The sequence below is a fragment of the Anolis carolinensis genome, chromosome 3, assembly GCF_035594765.1.
Source record: "Anolis carolinensis isolate JA03-04 chromosome 3, rAnoCar3.1.pri, whole genome shotgun sequence".
In the NCBI taxonomy this organism is placed as follows: domain Eukaryota; kingdom Metazoa; phylum Chordata; class Lepidosauria; order Squamata; family Dactyloidae; genus Anolis; species Anolis carolinensis.
Genome location: NC_085843.1, coordinates 146,661,619 through 146,684,988, shown reverse-complemented (window position 1 = coordinate 146,684,988; position 23,370 = coordinate 146,661,619). Strand labels below are relative to the sequence as shown.

At 41.1% G+C, this 23,370-nt stretch overlaps 1 protein-coding gene across 8 annotated transcripts in view; it reads right to left on the bottom strand.

The window, feature by feature from the left end:
* Positions 1-622: 622 nt before the first annotated feature.
* The window catches only part of pcdh9 (protocadherin 9), a 984,999-nt gene continuing 962,251 nt past the window's right edge, over positions 623-23,370 (bottom strand). For all 8 annotated transcript variants that reach the window (XM_062977296.1, XM_016992271.2, XM_062977299.1 and 5 more), the window contains one exon: positions 623-3,054. In XM_062977296.1, coding sequence (XP_062833366.1) covers positions 2,681-3,054 — 374 coding nt within the window. In that variant the 3' untranslated portion in view covers positions 623-2,680. The remainder of the gene's footprint in view (positions 3,055-23,370) is intronic.

Genomic DNA, 23,370 nt, shown 5'->3' with positions numbered 1-23,370 from the left:
GCCTCTGCGTCTGTCTCTGTCTTGGTTCTATGTGTATATGGGCATTGAATGTTTGCCTTATATGTATATAATGTGATCCGCCCTGAGTCCCCTTCGGGGTGAGAAGGGCGGAATATAAATACTGTAAATAAATAAATATGTTTGCATGTATATGTCCCTAACTGAATTCCAAAGCTCTGAAATAAGATAATGAATTAAGTGAGCAATTGTGATTTGGGATGAAGTATTTGAATGTGATAAATTATCCTGTAAAACACCCAATTTTCCCGCAATAATGTCAGCATCACCAGAAAATGGGGACAGGGAGAAATATCAACCAGAGATGAAAGATGGCTTTAGCGAGTGGGCATTGCTTTCTGCATCTTCGATATCCACAGCTTTCAGATCCTGCATTGTTTGCTGCCTCATCTGCACCATGCCTTGAAATGTTGCTCTTATACCCATTATGGCAAATGTCCTTTTATCCAAGAGATCAGACTTTCTCCTCCATCTTAGTTGTTTCCAGATTCTTCAAGCCATATCAGAACTGGGAGAGGGAGTAAGATGGCAGAGGTTTACTGAGAGCAAACGTTTAATAAGGGTACGTCTAAAGTGGCATGAGGCCAAGAACAACCACAAGACAATCAGGAATTCAGAACATTTATTGCAAGAGCTGAATAACTGTAAATAACGTTGAACTGGAAAAGCAGTAACAAGGATAACTGTTCAGATATTTATTCGGTCAAAGTCATCAAACACCCCTCACAAACTGACATAAGTACCGCAGGAAGCAATGCACCCCTAGCCCATTTGATGCTTGTATACTGTGGAGGAAAGAAAACGTGAAATGCTATATACAAAATAACTTCACTTAGTATTATTTGCATTTATTTTTTGGTAAGAACAAATTAACCATTGATATTAACTACCTTTTGTTGTTGTATGTAAGACTGATGTTTAACTGTGGCATAAGATAATTTTTGCTTTGTATTTCCCTTTAAGGACTGTTTTTCCCCTATGTTGCATGCTATTTGTTTAAATCGTCCGTCATGCCTTAAGAAAAGAAAAAAAATGCCTAAAAACGTTTGGATTAGGATTTGTTAGACGTGCAACTGAGATCTTATTAACATTAGGTGTCACCTTCCTGGATTGACTCAAGTGACACAACACTGGTACCTGCCAGGTATTGACCATCCATGGTAACAAACAGTTAAACAGCAAGAATTAGAGATTGAACCCTTTCATTTCCCCCAACTAGCCTACCAGGAGAATGCTTGGTTACATCATGAAGGCACAACACATTAAATATTTTGTGACTATGATCTAAAAACACTTGTGTTACTACAACATCAATGCAGATGGAGATCAACACAACCGCTGCCATTTGAGCAATACAAACTGTCTTAGGTATAGACACACACCTGGCCCAATTATAAAGAAAGCAATCATTCAATACTGGTACTGGGTACAATGCACCAAAATGTTTTCTTGCACAAGCTCCACTGAAATGAAGGTGCCCTTGGGCATTACTCCTTCACTGCAATGGGGTTCGGCCAGCAAAATTTCATAGCGGATTGAGCCCTTGGCAAAATATCCTCCACATAATTTTGATTAATATTATTCTCAAGTGTGATTGCAACTAACATTGGAGACTTCTTAAAAACTAAAGCCACTCATTCAGCTGCTGCCACAGTTGATGTCCTCTTTCGCCCCTTTGCTTTGCAAATCAGAATCTACAGCAACATCATTTTTTAAGCCCTTGCATCATGTGCATTGATATTTTTGAATTGGTAAATAGTGTTTGCTCATCAGAATAAAAGCAAAATAAGAGATTGCCCCACCCTCCCTTTTATTCAGTTTTTTAACACAAGTGTTTTGAGTTCCTTGGAACATTGTGTGTCAGACAGACTACTAACACAGAAACACCATCACCAAAAGAAACATATTTTTTTTTAAAAAAAACAAAAGAACAAGAGGAAGCAAATGAAATAAAGTAGAAAAAGCAACTGTGAAACACAGAATTATGCTACAGTATTTTTTTAGGTGAACGTTATAAGTACACAAAAGTTATTAATAATAATAATAGATCCTATTTACAAGTACTTGAACACTGATTGACTTAACAAGTGTCCACTAACATTGTTAATAGCACAGTAGGTTTAATGTTTGCAATTTTAGTTGTTTTGTTTCAATAAACATGTCAAGTATAGCAGTCCCAGCACAAGATCAATGGCAACAATAACACAATTTTCTAATTGGATATGCTTTCTAAGAGTTGCAATTCACCTTCTCATCTCTCTCACACACAGAGACACTCTCACTCATTCACTCATTCTCTTTCTTTCCATCTCCAAATGTATCTTCTACTGTTCACAGCAGCAGTCCAGGGTCAAACAAAGAAAAGGAAAAGGGAAACAAACAAACCTCCCACCCCTTTCCCTAAATAAATTGAAAATGTAAGATATTTGCAAACTGGAGAGATTCTCTGTAAGAGTTTGATTATGTCTATTTAACAAAACCACACAACTAGTAGAAATGCTCTTTTGTATTGTAGTTCCATGGAGCTACCACAAAGATATGCATATCTCAGCTATGTGACGCATAGTTCTAGAGGTCTACTCAGTACATAAAGCTCTGACACACACACACAGTATTAGCAAATCTAATTAGGCTAAAGTCACTGTTCCAAAGAAGCCATTCCTTATAGCTGGTTCTCCTTTGGACTCTCCACTGCTCCCGAGGCCTGTTTATAGGACTTCAAGTTGGCCAAAGGAATGTCAGTCATGTGATTGCCAGGGTTGAAATGACCTTCGCCTGAACCAAACTGCTTTCGATCATTAAACTGGTTTCTGTTGCTATCTTCTTTCCAGGTTCTTGTCAATGTGTGTCCATTCACCAGTTTGTCTTTCTTAACCCATTCCTTCTGAGGTGCAAAGGTGGAGAGGGGAGACTTTGGCTGCTGGTATGAACTTAAAGTGGGAGGCATCCAACAGTTGTCTGAGTGACCCAGGACAAGGCATTCTTGAGTACACATCTCAGTCGCCTCTGCTAATCCTCGAGGCCCAAGAGGTCCATCTGCAGAAAGGGGTAGGAAAGGGACAGAGATAAAGAGAGAGAGAGAGAGAAATATGTTAACTTTAAGAGATCTTGTTTATCACTCTTCATTATGACTACAATTTGATGTGCTTTTCATTTGAATTGTAAAAAAAATAATCGGCTGCCACAGTGTTGCAGAATATCTAAAGCAAGCGCTACTAGGACATCCATTATGGGCCCTTCCACACAGGACTAAAATCATCTCTGAAGCCAGTTAAAATAACCCGCTTCAGTGTGGGTTCCAGTCCCCACTCCCCAACCCAACCCCAGGCTTTCCTAGGGGGCGGGGGGGGGGGTTACATGCCATCCCGAGTGAAATTGGGATGGCATGAAGCCACCCCAAATCCTTCATTCTACCCCCTAAAACTTACTAAAAATGTCTCTGGCCACCATAAATTCTCCTTTTGGATTTTCCTGGGCCAAGAAAATGATGCTTGAGGAGATGGGATGGACAAAGAGAAAAATCCACCCACCTTCTCATCATTTTCTCCTGCCAAGAGGATGCGAGAGGATGATTTATGGTGGCCAGGGACATTTTAAAGTAAGTTTTAGTCAATGGGGACTGGAGGGGAGGAGTAAGTGGTCTCTCATACCTTGGGCCCCACAAGCCTAAAAGGTGTGGAACTGCAGTTCAGACTCACCTCTGGGGCATCCTGGAAGTGACTCCCCACAAGTCCAATACTCCATTAGACCCAGGCCTTTCAGGAAAGCCTGGATCTACTGGAGTATCTAATTAATTTGGAAGTGAATTAATTTGTTTTTACCATGTCTCTGGTAAAAACTGAGCCAGGTCCCAGTTTTTGAGCCTGTCTGGATGGATGAAAGCAGCCAGCTTCATGCTGATAACTTTGGTTATGAATGAACCAAAAGTTTGACTGACTACACCTATAATCCTTAGTATTTTTTACACCAAAAATGGACTAACAACAGCATTTTAAAAAGAAAAACGTCCCTAATCTTGTTTATATTTTCTGGACTTGAAAAATAATGTTTAGAATCCCAGCATGAGTTTATATATCAAGTTTGGTCAAAACAGTTAATAAATGTACATTTTAGAACAGAACACTGAAGTGTTTATAAGTTTAATAGTTGATGAATTGGTTCCAGACTATTGTACAGACTATTCTTTTTAATTCGCATTAGATCAGGATTTCTCAACCATAGTTCTCTGGAATCTTAGGATTCTATAAAAGTTAACTAGGGGCTCAGTGAGAGATTGTGATTGGGAAAGAACATATTTTTAAAATGGTAGATATAATAATTTTTATGCAAGAATTTCATGAGACCTGGAAATGATTTCAAGCATCCCCCATGGTAAAAAGATTGAGGAAAGCTGCATTAGATAGTATAAGGTTGCTCACTCTTTAAATGGTGCATTTATAGACCATAACAGACAGAGAGATACTTTAAACTGGAGTATAAAATAGAAGTCAGGTCCTCTCTAAACTTTCAGAGGGATCCATGTGGGAGTATTTTGGATTGTATGATTACCACTTCCAAATTCAAGGAGTTCCTTGGAGGAAATAAACTATTTGCTTTATTGATTGCTTGATTGATTTCCAGACCAACCTCCAACAAATATTTCAAGTATCATTTACAATGAATTAATCTCATAAGGAAAAAAAAATGCAAGTCACTAGACACCTTTGAGATGAATTCTTCATTTATGTTAGGTTTAGGGTCCCTGAGAATAGATCAAGTAACTAATAGTTCCTCGTATTTGCCCGTATCTGCCTTGGTCCCTTATAGGACTGAAAACTACTGGATTTATGGTGAACGCATAGAAGAGTGACTCCTGCAGACAAAATCTCAGCCTTCACATACATATACAGTGTCCTGTTGGCTGTGACTAAAGGAATAACTAAAACACATATGTAAGTGCAAACAGTTAATCAAAGCTCAGCCTTTTTTACTATCTCTGGGTGGAAGGATTGAGAGATTTTTTTTTCTTGCAGTTCAAAAATTCGAACCCACAACTTGTCAGGTAAGAAGAGAATGTAAAATCATTCTTACATTTCCACAAATTTGACAGCTGCATTCTTATAATGAGCTCCAACATATATTACAAAGCCAGGTGTTCTTTCTTTGCATTTTTGTCAATGGAGCAAAACTATATGTGAGTTATTGATCTGACCTGTGTGGTGGTGGTGAGAAAACAAGTATTCAAAAATATCCTCACAAGTATCTTAGCTTGATTCCACCCCCAGTTCTATCAATAAATTCGTATGCAGGTTTCAAATCTAAATATATTACTACTTCAACTGCAAATAGCCAAATCTCTCTGTGTTCTCTGAAGGAACAAAGTTGCTTTCTTTAGCCTGTCTGCAGGCAGTCAATTTATTCTTGATGAAAATCAAGTGACAGGAAGGTGATAGAAAGGAAATTACTGATTTATTTGGAGCACCCAGTTAACTGATAGCCAAGAAGACTGCAGTCAAAAGAGCTTTAAAGGGCAACTCAAATCAAAGGGGGGGGGGAGAACACAGAAAGATGTGATCACTGCTGCATCAGCAAAAATAGAGTTTATTACAGATAGGAACAAAGAAGAGGAGAAGAGTTGACCTATTTGAAAGACCCCAACAAAGTGGTTCAAAAATGTTAACAAGTAGAGACATGCAGTACACAATTCTACCACATAAACGTTGTGCGAAGAGAAATTAGAAACAGATGTTGTACTTCTCAAGGTGTTGGTGAGGAAGAAGAGCAAAAGAGTCATTTACGGCAATCTATGTATGATATCTGCTTTCAATCACTTATCATTAGATTTGTACTCAAGTAAATGTTAGGTGAAACATGTAGAATGTATCATAGGAAGCCAAAAAACTTACATTAAAATGAATAAAGTTTCTAAATGATATTATGCATAGCTGTCTAGAGGGGGTTTCTTGTTTGTACATTATTCTGTGAAAAGATTCAGTGGAACTTCATCATAAGGAACTTTGACAGAACCAACAGCCTGTTGGAAGTAGGAAATATTTGACCAATTCAATGTTGTTGGCTTCCAGCTTCTATCAAGTATTGCCAATGGTCAGGGATGACAGGAACAGTAGTTTGTCAACATCTAGAAAATTAATTTTTCTCCATCATTGTATATGATGGAAGAGAGGTGTTGGCTTCAGTCACCATACTTCCAAAAAGATGGCAATCACTGGCATTACTGACAATGCTGCTCTGTTTCTTTATAGATTGTCATATGTATAGTTCCAGAGGTTTCAATGATTCATCCATGAATATCATGGATCTGTCATGTTCCAGTTCTCATTCAGTACAGGAACTTCATTTATGGGTCTCCTTGTGATCTAATATTAATGATGATTCATTCAAAAGGCATTCAAATATAAGGAGCAATCCTGAGCTATGAATAGGTTGTATGGCTAATGATCTATTTATACAGTGCTGAAACTGGAGTCCTGTTCACCCAAAGAGGCCGAACCCAATTCAGCCCCATGTGGTGGTCAAACTTTTATTTTGCATCATTGGTCATCACAGCAGCAATCACAGAGCTCTCTAGGAAATTGCTGGGGACTTGGGGAGAGAAGAAAAGGAGTCTTCAAGTCAAACTGACATCTACAAAGGCACACAACAATAGCCTGGAACTTTCTGGAATTCTGTAGTCATCACTTTAGATATTTGCTACTCTGCTGCTGAATATGCATGCCCAGTGTGGAAGACATCTCATCACATTAAAACAGTGGATGTGACTCTTAATGAGACATGCTGCATTATCGCAGGATGTCTATGCCCCACACCATTGGAGAAATTATACTCTTTAGCCAGTATTACACCACCTGACATCTGCCGGGAAATAGCAGCCAACAATGAAAGGACCAAGGCAGTGACATTTCCGGCCCATCCCCTATTTGGATATTAGCCTTAAGTCAAGAAATAGTTTTCTAAGATCTATAGAGATACTTGCAGGAATACCTCAGCAAGCGAGAGTCCAAAAGTGGTAGGCTAAAACCCAGAATCTCAAGCCATGGCTTATATTGAATGAGAGACTCGCTCCTGGGCACACAGAACACTGGGTGGCTTGGGAGGCACTGAACAGACTGCGCTCTGGCACTAAATGCAGAGCCAACCTTAAGAAATGGGGCCACAAGTGGAGGCCATGACATGCGAGTGTGGAGAAGAGCAAACCACAGACCACCTATTACGATGTAGTCATTACAACAGTACCCTCGGTCCACTTTTGACACGAGAAATAAATAAATTAGAGACAAACAACACAAAAGATGTGCCATCCCCTTACCCTCACACAGAATGGTGTTACTGGCCCATGTGAACAGTGAGGGTAGTCCAAATTACCAGCCCAACCGTTCATACCAATCTCAAGCTGTGGGTCTCCTTTGGAGTTTCAGAGAATCTATAGATCATCCTCCATATAGGCTAACTCGCTTTACCATGCATGAGGGGCCAGAAGTCCCCTGATATTGTTTGGATTCCCAGGGGTGACCTCTGGCCTGGTTTCCTCCCTTCATACTCAGAAAACAGATTGATCTGAAGTTTGATGCTGTATAAAGATACAAGCTTGAGGATAGTGCATACCAAGTCTAAAGTAGAAAGAGAAGGTATAGCATAGCAATAGGAATTTAATATTCATCAGTGACCTCCAGTAGTTTGACAGTTTTCTCTCTTTTACTTTTCTGGAGTTTCACTTTATAAGCCAAGTTCTCCAGTTGCTAAGTATCTTCTGATAAATTGTGTTAGGTCACATTAAAGATCTAACATATTTCTGTTAATATGTGAGTGTACTACCCCCACATTCCGTCCTTCATTTTATGATTATGCAGGTTTTTCTTTGGTCAAAGAGGTCTTCTGTTTCGCTTGTGTGTTGGAATTGTAATAAGTATTTACTACACTGACATATAAAGAAAATGTTTTTATGTCAGACAAAATGGACAGAGGATAAAGAGAGAAATTTATGGGAAGAGGATGCAGGATGAATACAAGTACATGGCATTTTCCAAAAGTATATACATTTTAACAGCTTATAATTCTGGTTTTTTTTAACCACACAGGAAATGTATATACCTTCAGCAGTACCGCAATGTCACAAAACTACAAGAAAAAGACTTTAAATGAAGCTTGCAATTCTGGGCTTTGACAATGAAACCAGTGCATTGTTGTTTCCCATAGGAGACCTGAAAACAGAGCATCTAAGTGATACGTTTAAGTGATAAAGGACCATTTAGTTAAGAACGATGGGGATTTATTGGATTCTATAGCTGGTTATCTGTTTCAAATGACTTTGGGTGCACCTTTTTTGCATCAACTTATCTGTAGAAAAGAAAGCCAAAGACCTGGCTCTGTATGCAGGCATTTGGAGAATAAGACATTACAGACTTCTACACAGTCTGAACAAGGATTATGAACAAGGATTATGGATTAATTGAATTAAGCACTTTGTTTGTTTTAATGTTTTATTATTCTATGTGTTTTATTTGCCCATGTGTTTCAATTGTTTTATGGTTTGATGGGATGTGTTTTTATTACTGTTCCGTCCCCCAGGACGATGGTTTGCCTTACCTATTGGTCGTTTGTTTGTTTTCCCTCCTTTACATTTTGTTTGAGCCTCTGGCTGCAAAGGCCTAGGAAAAGTGGCTTGGAATCTGCAAGAGCTGGCTGCAGTTTTCTTTGCAGTGATTGGTCAAAGAATGCAACATCTTAGGACCGCCCTTTTTACCAGGGTCTAGTCTCCATTTTGGAGCTTCATTCTGGCTATAGTCTTCCAACGTGCTGGAGCTGTGCAAGGCTAACTGGGACAAATCATCCTCAAAACCAGGCCAATCTAAGCCTATCCAAATTAGATAAGTATTGAATTATATTGATCTGGAATAGGAAATCTAGTTAGAGGAGCAAAGTTATTCCATCGCTTCTAGAACTAATCTTTGCTGTAAAGATAGGGAAGGAAAGAGTTTCTCCTTCTAATATAGGCAGCGTGATTAGGGTATAGTGGTTTTATAATCACTTTTGCCTTCTGGAACCAGGGATAATTCTGCAACTAAAACCTATGGAAATTTGTTTCATTTTCTGCAACTTTAAGATCTGTGCCAGGTTTACAACCTTGTATGAATAAACATCCTTTTTGAAGTTATCCAGACTCAGTCGTTCAATATCTATAGGACAGCTTATAGGGATTTGCAGTTCGCCCGGATAAAGGACAGCACGTTTCAGTTTTATAGTTTTTTATTGTCCGGCGGACGGCACAGTTTTGAGGTAGATCAGCGGTTTTTCCGCTTGAGCTAGCTTGCACGGCTTATAGTTTTTTATAGTTTAGGAAGTTTAGTTTAGGCCGCGGCTTTTCCGCCTGAGCTCAGTCTGCATACCTAAAGACTCTACCAGCGTCTGAGGCAGTGGAGCCCGCTCTCAGACCTGAAGGAGTCAAATAGTGGGGCTCTATTTCCTTGCTATTTGGCTCGCGTGTGCGCACGTGGCCCAGTGGCTTTCTGGGTTTGCACAGGCTGTGCAGTTCCCAGCAACGTCCAGGGCTCCCTCGGCGGTAGACCTCGAGCCGCGGAGCACCAGCGACAGTTCTTTGGCTGGCTCTGAGGCGTGAAGCCCACCAGAACCAGGCTAGAACCTGGACAGGCCTGGCAACGCTGCTGCGAGTTCGGCCGGAGCACTCGGCCGGCTTCGACCTGCCTCATCGTCCTGCGGTGGTGACCTGCCTCATCGTCCTGCGGTGGTGACCTGCCTCATCGCCTGGCGGTGGTGACCTGCCTCATCGTCCTGCGGTGGTGACCTACCTCATCGTCCTGCGGTGGTGACCTGCCTCATCGTCCTGCGGTGGTGACCTGCTTCATCGTCCTACGGTGGTGACCTCCCTTCACAGCGGGGAGGAGGCGTCTTTTCTCTCCTCCTTTCCAAAGCCAGCCTCGGTGCTCCTTTGGCGGCAGGCCTCGAGCCGCAGAGCACGAGGTGCTTGAAAATTTGGCGAAGTCGCCATTTTGGCAGTTTACGTCACTCGGGCAAGGGAGGTATCAAGTGGCAAGTTGCTGTCAGTTGGCATTTTGCAGCTTGCCCACTAAAATCTGGCGCCAAAGGTCACAATCTTTGTAAAGTATAGTTACTTAGTGATATATATTGCTATGGTTAAGTGTTGTGCATTGTATTATATATTGCATTTGCTTTTATTGTAAATTTACTTGCTGGTATGTTGTATTTGCTTTTGTTGTAAATTTACTTGCTATTAAGAATACATAATGTCTATGCAATTTCAAGATGATACAGATGGTATACCTCCTTCTGAGGCTGAAAGTAGGAATGAAAGGCCCCAAAGGATAAAGCACCCTTCAGCCAAGATGCTAGCCCATCTAATAGATGAAAAGGAGCTCCTCCATGTGAGGTTAGGTTCGGCATGGGAGCGAATTGTAACATTAATGGACAGAATTGAGAGCTTGGGTATTACAAGGGTGCCATCCATATTACAGACAGACCTTGAAGAGACCTTCGGTATTTGGAGGGGTTTGGTGTCTAAGATAGTCCAGGTCCTCGAGCGCATTAACGCCAAGGATTCAGAGTTAGAAATAGTGAGTGTCTTAGCTGACACTAATGAGAAAGAAAATAAGGTGAGGGCAATTCTAGATGCCTTGGAATTTAGTTCTCCATCTGTTAATCTAAGGTCTGAGCCAAAAGGAAATCAGTCTTCCTCATGCAGCCATGAGACCAATCTTTTAAAATCACCTGCTGTGGCACTTAGTCTTAAGTCCAACCGCTCTAGCCAGGTATCTAAGCTTAGGGAGTGTGCATCATCTAAACATAGCCACTCTAGCAAGTCTTCTGCTGCTGGGAGTGCCATCTCTTCCCTAGCTGCCTTGCACATTAAGGAGGCTGCACGTTTAGAGCTAAAGAGCAAGGTAGCGGGGGCGGAGGCTGATGCTAAGGCAGCTGATCTCACCCTTCCCTTTAAAGAAGAAGAGCAACGACTGCAAATAGAACAGGCCCGTAGACAAAGCGAAATGCAAATAGAACAGGCCCGTAGACAAAGCGAAATGCAAATGGAACAGGCCCAAAGGCAAGGTGAAATAGAAATGCTTAGAATAAGGATGGATGCTACTGCCAAAAAGGTAAGGGCTGAGACTTTGGCCAAGGCCCTAATTGAGCCACTCACAGAAGAAAATGTAAGTCAGTTGCCGAAGCAGGACCCTTCTTCCAAGGTGCTTGTGCATCTTAATAGCTTAAACAGCCAGTTTTCGGATGAGGAACAGGAAGACTTCTCTCCTTACCCAGAGCAGGGCCCCAAAGTCACTTTTGAGTTTCCTGCAGAGCAGAGCGTCATAGCGGGGAGCTCACCCTTGCCCGAGCTACCTGTGCCTCCTGCTAAATCCCTAGGTCAGTCAATCAGGGCCTCAAGGCCAAGTGCTAGTTGGCCCTTACAGACAGCTGCACAGGGAGCCACCGATTCGTCAGTGGTCGATGTCATCCCTCCAAGAGGCCAAAGGTTGACGCAAGGTGCACGGTGGGAGTCCACTCCACAACAGCAAACTCCTCAATTGTTCCCTTCGACGCCAGAGTCCCAGCTTGTCTCCATCATCAGAAGCCCCAGAAGAGATCTTAAGGACAAGGGTGTCGAAAAGTTTTCGGACAAGCCTGAGGAATTTCTTCTCTGGAAGGCCACCTTCCAGAGAGCAATCAGAGACTTAAAGTTATTACCTGAGGAAGAACTGACTCTTCTGGCTGCATGGTTGGGCCCAGCCTCATCCTCACAAGTTAAGAAGATCTACGCAGCCCACGTAGCCGATCCCGACAAAGCCCTGGAAAAGGCCTGGGCCAGGTTGCAGCAGAGGTATGGGGCCAGCACAGAGATTGAAGCATCTCTTATGGACAAGCTCCAAAGGTTCCCAGCTTTAAAACTCAAAGACTTCAAACTCTTGTGGGACCTTAGCGATCTCCTTACGGAATTAGAGTCGGCCAAGGAGAATCCAGAACTGCCCGGTTTGAAGTGCCTCGATCAGCACCTGTCCCAGAGGCAGATCTTGACCAAGCTGCCCTTCACTTTGCAAGAACGCTGGGGACAGGAGGTCTTCAACTACAAGGAGGCCCACTCCCAGGCATACCCTCCATTTTCTCATTTGGTCCAGTTCATCACCAGGGCAGCCAGAGAAAGGAATGATCCGCAGACGGGCCTCCCCACCTTATACCAAGGGACCCATCCAGGGAAGGCATCTGAAGTGGACAAGAAACCACCTAGAGAGGCCAATAGACCTGTCAGCGTAAAGGCAGTCGAAACTCAACACAAGACTGATGAACCCAGGTCGGAGGTAAAAGAGTTGCTTTGCCCTATCCACCAAAAGCCTCACAGCTTGGCCAACTGCAGGGAGTTTAGTAGAAAGTCATACAAAGAGAGGCAACAGCTAGTTCAAAAGCAGGGAATCTGCTTTAGATGCTGTGGAGCAACTCCACACTTTGCGTCCAACTGCAAAGAAAACGTCAAGTGTGAGAAATGCAACAGCCTCAAGCATTGCACCGCAATGCACAACTCCAGTGTCATCTCCCACCCCAAAGGGAACGTTTCACCAAAAGAAAAGTCAGCAGTCGAAGACACCGACAAGCCAGTCATACCAGAGATGCAGGTGGAGGTTTCAGCAGTCGCCTGTACAGAGCTGTGTTCTGACTCGCACCAGTACAGAGTTTGTCATCCTGTCTGCCTAGCGGATGTATATCCAGCCAAGAGCCCTTGGCTTAGAAAGAGACTCTATGTGGCCCTGGATTCACAGAGCGACGCCTCCCTGGCTACTCCAGAGTTCTTCCGCATGTTTGACCTTAAAACCAAGATGGTTGACTACACTATGACTACGTGTGCAGGAAAAAAGAAGTTGCAGGGTCGCATAGCATCTGGCTTTGTTGTCTCCTCTTGCGACCAGAAGAGGCAGTTCAAGTTGCCAGACCTGATTGAGTGTTTCTCCATCCCTCGGAACAAAAAACAAATTGTAACTAGAGAAGTTGTGGAGGCTCATCCACATTTGCGACGATTAAAGAATGCCATACCTGCTTTCCGTCCAGATGTGGACATTGCCCTTCTGCTTGGTGCGGACTGTCCGAACTTGTTCTATGTGAACGACCAAGTTAAGGGACCTCCAGGGGCGCCCATTGCTCAGCTGCTACCACTAGGCTGGACAGTTACAGGCCCAGTGTGCATAAACAAGATGCACCCACCATCGTCGTTGGACTCCAATCAAGCACAGGTGCTTAAAGGTGGACGTCCTACACTTGTGCGCAGTTGCCTAAGTCACATCTCAGTCTACTGCCAAGCAATAACTCCAGAGTATTCCTCCATCTTCAAAGTCTCTGAGAGAGACGAAGCCACAGCGCTCTCGAAAGATGAGCAAAGGTTTTCGGACATTATGAATGCTCAAGTCTCACGAAGTGCAGAGGTGAAAGCCTGCAAATCAACCACAGAAATCAAGATGGGCCAAAGATCTTGCCTGGAACCACACCGTTTTGAATGTTTTTCGGAGTGGCACAGTCTTCTTAGAGCAGTAGCTAGGCTTATACATCGTTTAGCTTGCAAAGATAGTGAGCCTTTACAGGTCCAGGATATGATAAAGGCTAAGAGCGTCATATTCAAGTCAGTGCAGAGATCTGCTTTCAAGCAGGAAATAGCTAGGCTAGAGCAAGGGCTCAACATCCCTAATCAAAGTCTTCTAAATGAGTTAAACCCATTTCTAGACAAGGAGGGTATTTTGAGAGTTGGAGGAAGGTTAGCCAAAGCTAAACTCAAGGCGTGCATAAAAAACCCCATCATCATACCCCCTAATAGTCACACTGCATTGCTGCTCGTTCGGCATCACCATGAAAGGATCCATCATCAGGGTAGAACTCTAACTGAGGCAGCCCTTAGAAATGAAGGTCTGTGGGTAGTTAATGCCAAAAGGTTGGTCAACAGTTGTATTTTCAAATGTGTTAAATGCAGGCGCCTTAGGCGAAACTGTCAAAGTCAGTTGATGGCAGAACTACCTCAGGATAGGACTTTGACAGACCCACCCTTTTCCCATGTGGGAATCGATGTGTTTGGTCCTTGGGAGGTTGTCACTAGGAAAACCAGGGGTGGTGTTGTAAATAACAAGAGGTGGGCAGTTTTGTTTACTTGTTTAGTAATACGAGCTGTCCATATAGAAGTCATAGAAGGGATGGACACTTCATCATTTTTAAACGCATTGAAAAGGTTCATAGCCCTCAGAGGGCCAATTAAGTCAATTCGGTCGGACTGTGGCACCAATTTTGTAGGTGCGACCAAAGAACTCAATTGTGTGTCTAGGTTTGGGAGAGACCCAAAGGTTCAGAACTTTACGAATACTGAACAAATTATGTGGACTTTCAATGTTCCTCACGCCTCCCATATGGGTGGTGTTTGGGAGAGGATGATTGGTATTAGTCGCAAAATCCTTAATGCCATGTTTTTGAGTCATAGGTCATTGACGCATGATGTTTTGGTGACACTTATGGCGGAAGTTACCGCAATTATCAACAACCGGCCGCTGGTTCCCCTTACCAGTGACCCTGAGAACTTACAACCACTGACTCCTGCACTTATTTTGACACAAAAGGTGCCAGGATGGAAGGACGTCATGTTGCCAGTTCCGGACGGAACTCACCGTGCCCTGTGGAAACAGGTGCAGTCCTTGGCCAACCACTTTTGGAAAAGGTGGAAAGCCGAGTACTTAAGCCAGCTTCAAGCTAGAAGAATCTGGCAAAGCCCACAGGACAACATTGAGGTTAACAACGTTGTGTTGTTAAAGGACAAAGACTTGCCCCGCCATGCGTGGCCCATGGGCATTGTATTAAAGACCTTTCCTTGCCCGGACGGTAAGGTCAGGAAAGTTCAATTAAAGACTTGCAACAGAGGCAAAGTGTCCATTTTGGACAGACCAATTAGTGACCTCGTGTTGCTTATTGGAGATGTTTAAAGTTCTAGTGTTTGTATTGTTGTGTATACAAAAGTGTTTGTATGTTTTTGATTGGTAAATTCCCACATCCTGGGAATTTAGCGGGGAGTGTTCCGTCCCCCAGGACGATGGTTTGCCTTACCTATTGGTCGTTTGTTTGTTTTCCCTCCTTTACATTTTGTTTGAGCCTCTGGCTGCAAAGGCCTAGGAAAAGTGGCTTGGAATCTGCAAGAGCTGGCTGCAGTTTTCTTTGCAGTGATTGGTCAAAGAATGCAACATCTTAGGACCGCCCTTTTTACCAGGGTCTAGTCTCCATTTTGGAGCTTCATTCTGGCTATAGTCTTCCAACGTGCTGGAGCTGTGCAAGGCTAACTGGGACAAATCATCCTCAAAACCAGGCCAATCTAAGCCTATCCAAATTAGATAAGTATTGAATTATATTGATCTGGAATAGGAAATCTAGTTAGAGGAGCAAAGTTATTCCATCGCTTCTAGAACTAATCTTTGCTGTAAAGATAGGGAAGGAAAGAGTTTCTCCTTCTAATATAGGCAGCGTGATTAGGGTATAGTGGTTTTATAATCACTTTTGCCTTCTGGAACCAGGGATAATTCTGCAACTAAAACCTATGGAAATTTGTTTCATTTTCTGCAACTTTAAGATCTGTGCCAGGTTTACAACCTTGTATGAATAAACATCCTTTTTGAAGTTATCCAGACTCAGTCGTTCAATATCTATAGGACAGCTTATAGGGATTTGCAGTTCGCCCGGATAAAGGACAGCACGTTTCAGTTTTATAGTTTTTTATTGTCCGGCGGACGGCACAATTACTATGTTTATATTCAGCATTGAATCTTGCTGAAGTTTGTAAGCCGCTTTGAATCCACTGTGGGGTGAAAAAGGCGGGGTATAAATGAAGTAAGTAAATAAGTAAATATATAGAACTGTTTCAAATTTTACATTGCTTATCAGAGTGATAGAATGTTTCTTATTAGAATAAAGACTTCCCCCTCATCCTTTTCTCTTCTCTATCTTCTTTTGCATTCTGTCCATTAGGTGTGTTTCTGAGATTGGTTATTTCTAGTCCTGTCATCAACTTGGGGTTTCCAGAAAGTAGTGAGATTGGTGGTGGCAAATAGTCAGGAATAATTCAAGGATTCACTGAACCAATTATATAAACAGATGATAAGATGTTTTTTTTAATATATATATAATTTTCAGGCCAAAGAGAGTTTCAAATACTAAGATTTATATTTGAGTCTGACATTTTTGTGGAAGAAAAATATCTTTCATATTGTAAGTCAGACCTCTTCTGCCTCTCCTACATGTCTTTAGATGTCTTTGGGGTTTTTCTTTAACTGCTATAATCAAAGTGATGCAGGTATTCCATGAAAAGAGGAGAGAAAACAGCTAGGAAAAAGGAGTAGTTTCAGCATATTGTTAACATTTCCAAAGGTTAATCTATAGGTTAAACGCTGATTATTTTCTTTTCTGCTGACAACTGCAATTTACTTTTAATTAGGTCTTCTCATTCCTCCTCCCAAATAATACAATCCCGTATCTTGCTGATTCTGACCCAAAAAAAGAAATAGTTTGGCAGGGATTAAATCGTGCAATGCACAGTTAAGAAGAAAGGAGGAAAAAGGAAAACACATATATACAAGTAAAACATTTTCTGGTGCTTCCGATTTCAAATGAAATAAATGGCAAATCTCAATACTCAATGCTTTATGTTTCATGTCCTCAATTCAGAAACTAAATAAACTAAGCCCAAGTTCAAATACAGCTGACATCTATTTTAGTTTGGGCTTTAAATGAGAAATAAGCTGTTTTTGGTTGGAATGAAAATATGCTTGTGGCCCTTTAAGCTATGTCAAATTAGTCTTGAAGAGATTTATTTCTTATTTCATTTGCTTCCCTCAGTAACGGCGAGTGAGATCTAAGACACTTAATTTTAGTATAGGCTTTATGCAAGCTTTCCTTCCCGATAAGTTGGTAAAGTTTATATGGGGCTTTGGATCTGTTTGTCAGAAGTCTGATTTAAAGACTTATTCTTAGCGATGAAATGCATTTTTGCCACATATTCTCAAAGATAGGCCTAAGGCTTCTTTATTTGAATAGATGTATCTTTAACACCCCTCCATAAATACACTCTCCTCACAACTATAGCATTGGATACCTCCCTTCCTTTCTCACCCCTCCCCATCTCTCTAGTATATATTGCTAATGGTACTTAGTAGGGATGTGCAACCCATAAAATGGTTCAAAGGCATTACAAAACTGTGAGGTACTGACATTACATTTTAAGAGTGTTTCTAAAGTATAGTTAGTGGAAAATTCATTGCTATAATGAGAGTAACACAATTTTGTTACTATTTCGTTACAGTAATTGCACATTTTGTGGCTATTGGGGTAAAACAAGCTACAATAGTTGAACAGATTTACCACTGTTAGCCCATCAAGATTCAGAAAATTTCACTTATCCATGAATTTTTGGGGAATTTTCAAAATTTTTATAAGCAACATTTTAAGAAACCACAAGAGGTATCTCCTTGAATTTTCTATACCATGTTAGAAGATAAAAAAGGGATCATTCTTCCCAACTTTCAAAAATATTCATATATCTACTGATTTTAGGGATGTAAAAAGAAGTGTTGAAAAAAATGTTTAAGCCACAACAGCTACCGTGTTTTCCCGAAAATAAGACAGTGTCTTATATTAATTTTTGCTCCCAAAGGTGTGCTAGGTCTTATTTTCAGGGAATGTCTTAATTTTCTATGAAGAAGAATTTATTGTTGAACAAAAAAAAGGAACATTTATTATATTCTGTACAGTAGTTGTCATCACAAACCAGCATAACCAGAAAAACTATGAATCCTATTAAGAATTTCTTGTTACTACCATTATTTCCATGTACAACACTCTATAATATGTACATTTACCAATCCTGCATGCTCTGGTGTTCTGTTCGGCAGGCATCCTTCCAAATACAAACTTTGCTAGGTCTTACTTTCAGGGGAGGCCTTATATTTAGCAATTCAGCAAAACCTCTACTAGGTCTTATTTTCCGGGGATGTCTTATTTTAGGGGAAACAGGGTATCTCATTGAATGTCTCTCATATTAACCAATAGAAACCAATATTAACTAATTCATAGAATCCTAGAGTTGGAGGGGACCTCCAAGAGACATTTAGTCCAATGCCCTTCTTATAGGCAGAAGAGCACCATCAAAACTCTCTTGATAGATGACTATCCAGCCTCTAAACTAAGTAATACTGTATGCTTTCCCTATTGAGTTGGAAAGGACCCCCAAGGGCCACCCATTTAGGGATTTCTTCCTAGCCCAGCACAGAAATGTATTTACTAGAAGTCTGTGTCAGTCATCGTCTTTGAAGATTCAGTCATTCATTGGAACCCTCGCTGGCTGCTATTAAAGTGGGACAAATCTCTCTCTCCAGTACCCTGATTGGTGCTTTCTGATGCTGATGCATTCTGGGAAATGTAGTTTAGGGCAGGGCCTTTTGAATTCTCCTCCCTTCCCAACCTACATTTCCCAGAGTTCTGTGCTATTCCCAGCAAACACTGCTCTATCTTTTTCCCGCTCCTAATGCCAAGACTCCATTAATTTAAAGAAAAGGCAAAGCACTAAGGAAGTCTTTTTGGCTTTGCTTTTCTTCCTTGAGCTGAAAAGAAAAGTGACTTTGGGGGCCTTCTGAGATTTACAAAACTCAAACTAAAATGAAAAAAATATGGGTTACGTTTGTAAATCAAAGAAACAATAAAAGAAAGAAGAAAATAAATGAAATATGGGAGCTAATAATGCAAAGATATGTATGCTGAACTCTAATGTTTGCTTCTTCTTCCATCCTCATACTAGGTGGAAAAAGAATATTTGAAAACTAATGAAAAGTAGTTCACAGACAGATAGGGTGGATTATAAATGAAGTATCATCATCATCATCGCAGGTGACCCCGACAAGAAGAATCTGGGCAGTTCAGAATGTACACCAAATTCACACATGACTTTTTGTGTAGAAAATGTAGATGAAATGGAGATGTATTTGCAGATGGGGGTGCAGGATCCCTTCCCTTTCTCTCAGGCCTCATCTACACTGCAGTGTAGACTCATATAATCCAGTTCAAAGTAGATAATCTGGATTCAAAAGATGGATTATATGGCAGTGTAGATCCAGCCATAGCAGTATTTTACTTACACAGCAAACGTTTCAAATAGGTGCCTACTCTACCTGGTCTAGAACTATCCTACAGTGCTACATTCAGACTTACTGCTAGATTAAGCCATTTATTATCCCCCCTCCTACATTTTTTTTGTTGAAGCCTCCCGCTGCCCTCCCAAATCTAAACCATACTTGGTGAGAAATGGAAGTGGGGTACAGCAGCATCTGGTTCTGTCCCAGGAGCCAAACATAGAGATATTGGGTTGTTGAGTGTTTTCCGGGCTGTATGGCAATGTTCCAGAAGCATTCGCTCCTGACGTTTCACCCACATCTATGGCAGGCATCCTCAGAGGTTGTGAGGTATATTGGAGATATATGGAGATATTGCCCCAGTCACTGAATTTGGCTGGGGTTCTCCATAAGTTGCACCAGCAGAGACAATCTTTTGACATCTGACTATAGGGACTTAGCCAAATACTATCACACACTATGCTCCCAGCAGGGAAGGCTTCAACAGAGCTATAGTAAAGTCTGGAGAGACTTTGGTAATTATGGATGGGTGAAGTGAATGCCAACCTCCATGGTGATGTAGAATAAACATAAACACACACACACAGTTAATATATGTGTGAAAATACTCCCAAAAGGCGTCTCTTAATGTCATCTTGTAACACAACTCTTTTAAACTTAATAATTCATAAATTGAATTGTGAGCCATAAAGCTCCCTGTGGTTTCCAGATCATTGTTGATACCCACTCACCACCCTAAAGTGCAACCCAGAGCTAGAGGATACAAAGTATGTTGACATTACTAGGTTGCATTTTGAGATTTTGGAGAACAATAACTGAGACCAATAAGAGATATAAAAGAATCCCACTGCTCCTAAGGTTTTTTTTTATATCAAAATCTGATCATCTTGGCATGATGAGACTACACTGCAAAAGTTCATTACATTCCTTGGGAAATTCCTGCTCCAGTAGAACAGTAAAGCACCAATTTTTGTTTTTGTTCTGTTTCTCTGTAATTTGCAGAATTTATACATATAATTTGTTCAACCCCCTCCCAAAAAAAACCCAAACTATGCTTGCTAAAATTAAGAGTAGGCTACTTTTGTAGAAGCAACTTCTTGCATTTAATATAAGGCAGCATTTAGTACAAGGCCCTAGGATTTGGTGTCCGCAAAATATATCAAATCTCATCCAGTTCACATAGCCAATTAGACAAATATTAATTCATTTTTCAGTACTGCTCATTTAAATAAATGTGCACAAAACATTCCACAAAATACTCATGTTTTTCCAAAAGAAACAAACAAAGTCAGATCTCTCTTTTTCTCTCATGTTGAAGGAAAATATATTCTATTCCCACCATAATGAACCAAGATGCATCTAATTAGGATTTACATTCCTATGAACTGATTTTTCTTTTGCCTAATTCAGATTGGGACCACAATGTACAGGTAGAGTCTTAATACTACTTTTCACGACCTTGATGCTTTCCCAGCCATGGAAACTAAAAAGGAAGGACTCTATTGCCATCAATGGAGGTCGTGTTGAATGGGCAAACTAGCAGGAAAGGGGAGAGAAGGAGGGTCCTGTACCTTCTTTGGGGGAAAAAAATGGAAATGTGGTTCAGCTACGTGCTACATATTAAAATATCGTACATTTTTGTACAAGGCCTGAATTGTATAAAATATACCCAGTTGCTTTATTATGATGCAGTAATTATGTGCAACAGACAAGCTTATTGATAAAATATGAGCTTCATTGGACATAAGAAGATGTCTAAATACAGACAATTGTGTCCTGAAATAATTCAGGGTGTTGGACCGCATAGTCCAGTATAATGTGCTTCAGCTGATGGTTGTTTTCTGTTGTTTTAGCAAATGCCCTTTCCATTGGGCACCCTTTTCGATTGTGGATGCAAAACATGCTCTACAACTGAGTTATGGTTGCTCCCAAATGTGGCTATGACAAAACTGCCCCCCTGTTTTATCTTCCACACTTCCAATTCAAATATATGCCAATTTTTACAGCTAATTGTTTCTCATATTTTTACTTTATGATCAGTATGCATGAGCAAGTGAGAAGTTTGGGCAATGAATTGACTAGATGAGATGGAATTAGATGAGATGGAATACTTCATAGAATGCATAGGGCCTGAGTATTTTATATGTTCTATTTTGTTTTGTTTTCAGTTGCATTGCACAGAAAAGTAAAGCATAATGTTGATTTAATGGCAATTATTTCTTCCTTCTATCAACACAATACAGTGGCTTTCCTCAATTTTCTGAAATTATTTCATTGCTGCTTACAACAGTACCAGTTTAAAAGCTGCTGCTGCCACGTTAATTTCATAATTACATGAATTTGTTTCCCCTTTCTTCCATAAAAATATCATTAGGGCCCTCATATCATATTTCCCTCCTCTAAATTGAAGTATTTCATTGATTCTCTCTCACCTTTCTAGCCCCAGGCCTGAAGTATTTGTTCTTTGAATAATCCAGAATATATCTAGTGATCAGCCTTGGCTTCTTGAATATGGAGCGACATAAGTGCTAATAAAGTTGTACAAGCCACCCACCTCCACATTTAAATATCTTGAAGGCAAACACTGTAGTACATGAGCAAGAAGACCTTAAAGTGCCTTTGTAAATGTTTATATCTGATTGTGCTAAAAATAATGACTGTTGTTGTGCTTTTATCCTTTTAATAGCTGTCAGGGAGCCATTCAGTGATGTTGGCTCAGAAGCATGAAGGTGGAAAATAGAATAACTAATGCCAGTCAAGTGCTGGCCATCTCATAGAAATTCTAAGTGTTCTTATACCTGACTTTATTATATTCAGAAGCAAAACTCTTATTCCACTGATTAACTCACTACCACAATTAGACCAAACCTTTCCATCCTGCTACTTCAAAGGCCTTTTAGTCGAAAAGTGGAGCGTTATGACTTGGGAAGAGTCAGATTCTTAGCATTAACTAAACAACAATAACAGTGACTCAAATGTGTTTTGCTGTTTTTGTTGCTAGCTATGAGCATAATTATCTTTCCTTCCTCTGTGCTGCTGGGGGCGGAAAGAGGTTTACTTCCTCCACCGAAGAGGAGACAAATAGAAAGTAGGACTGGCCGGGACTACTTTCAGGGGGGTGAAGCTGCATGGAGAGCAGTCCACCCCCTTCAGCTCATTCAAAACCTGGAAGCTGACCCACCATTCCCATCCATTAACAGTATAATTAATTGGCCACCTTCTTGGGCGGGGTAGGATTTCCACCCCCTTTGTTCTAGGAGGGTTTTTCGCTTACCCTATACTGTTCACAGAGGGCAAATTTGGATGGTGTGGTTTTAAATAGGCCATGATGGCAAACAGCTAGGGATTTTACAATTTGGTGTACACCCAAGGCTCCCTCCCTTTGGGTGTAGGCCATGAACGGAAACCCTCGTCTGCGGTTCAATTAACTAAGATGAGGGTGAATGAAAATGGCCTAGGAATGGGGGGAGTCTGACTTCAACATCCTTGGGGCAGACTTCTCCAATATGTTTCCCTTAAAGGTTGCCTGGGTTAGTTCAATAGGGGTCCCGGGTGTTTCACCCTAATTAGCCGAGGGGTAGGCTGGCAGGGACACTTCCTCGGCTTTACACATAGCAAGTTCATGCCACCCTTAGAAATATCTACAGTTATGAAGTTTAATTAGGTAACAGTTAATAAAAGTTGCCATAGTTCAACCCATAACTGTTGTGTGGTCTCTTCATTTCAAGAGGGGGGGGGAATCCCTTAAAGCCACCAATCTCGTATGATCTTGGAAGAGGAGATGAATCAGCTATGGTTAGTACAAAGATGGGAAACTGCCCATGAATGCCAAGTAGACTATACTTTAGAGAAAGAAAATGGCAAAACCTGAATACTCTTTGCCTAGGAAATCCTGTGAAAATCATGGGCTCGCTATACATCAAGAGATGACTTGAAACCACATACACACATAAGGCATGCAGATGGTAGAGGAAACCATCAGTCGTGTGGTAGGTCTTAATGGCAGATTACTGAATTCAAATACCAAAGTCTGCCACTTCTGGTGTAGATGAATGCTATAACCCTTCTTTACATTTGGCAAAAGTTGCCTTAAGCTATCAAGTTGCCTTAAACTAAAATACCATCACCCAGATTAATTTTGTCATTTGTAAGGACTTAGTAAATTGGCTGTCTCAGTGATCACATACTGACTAAAAGAATATGC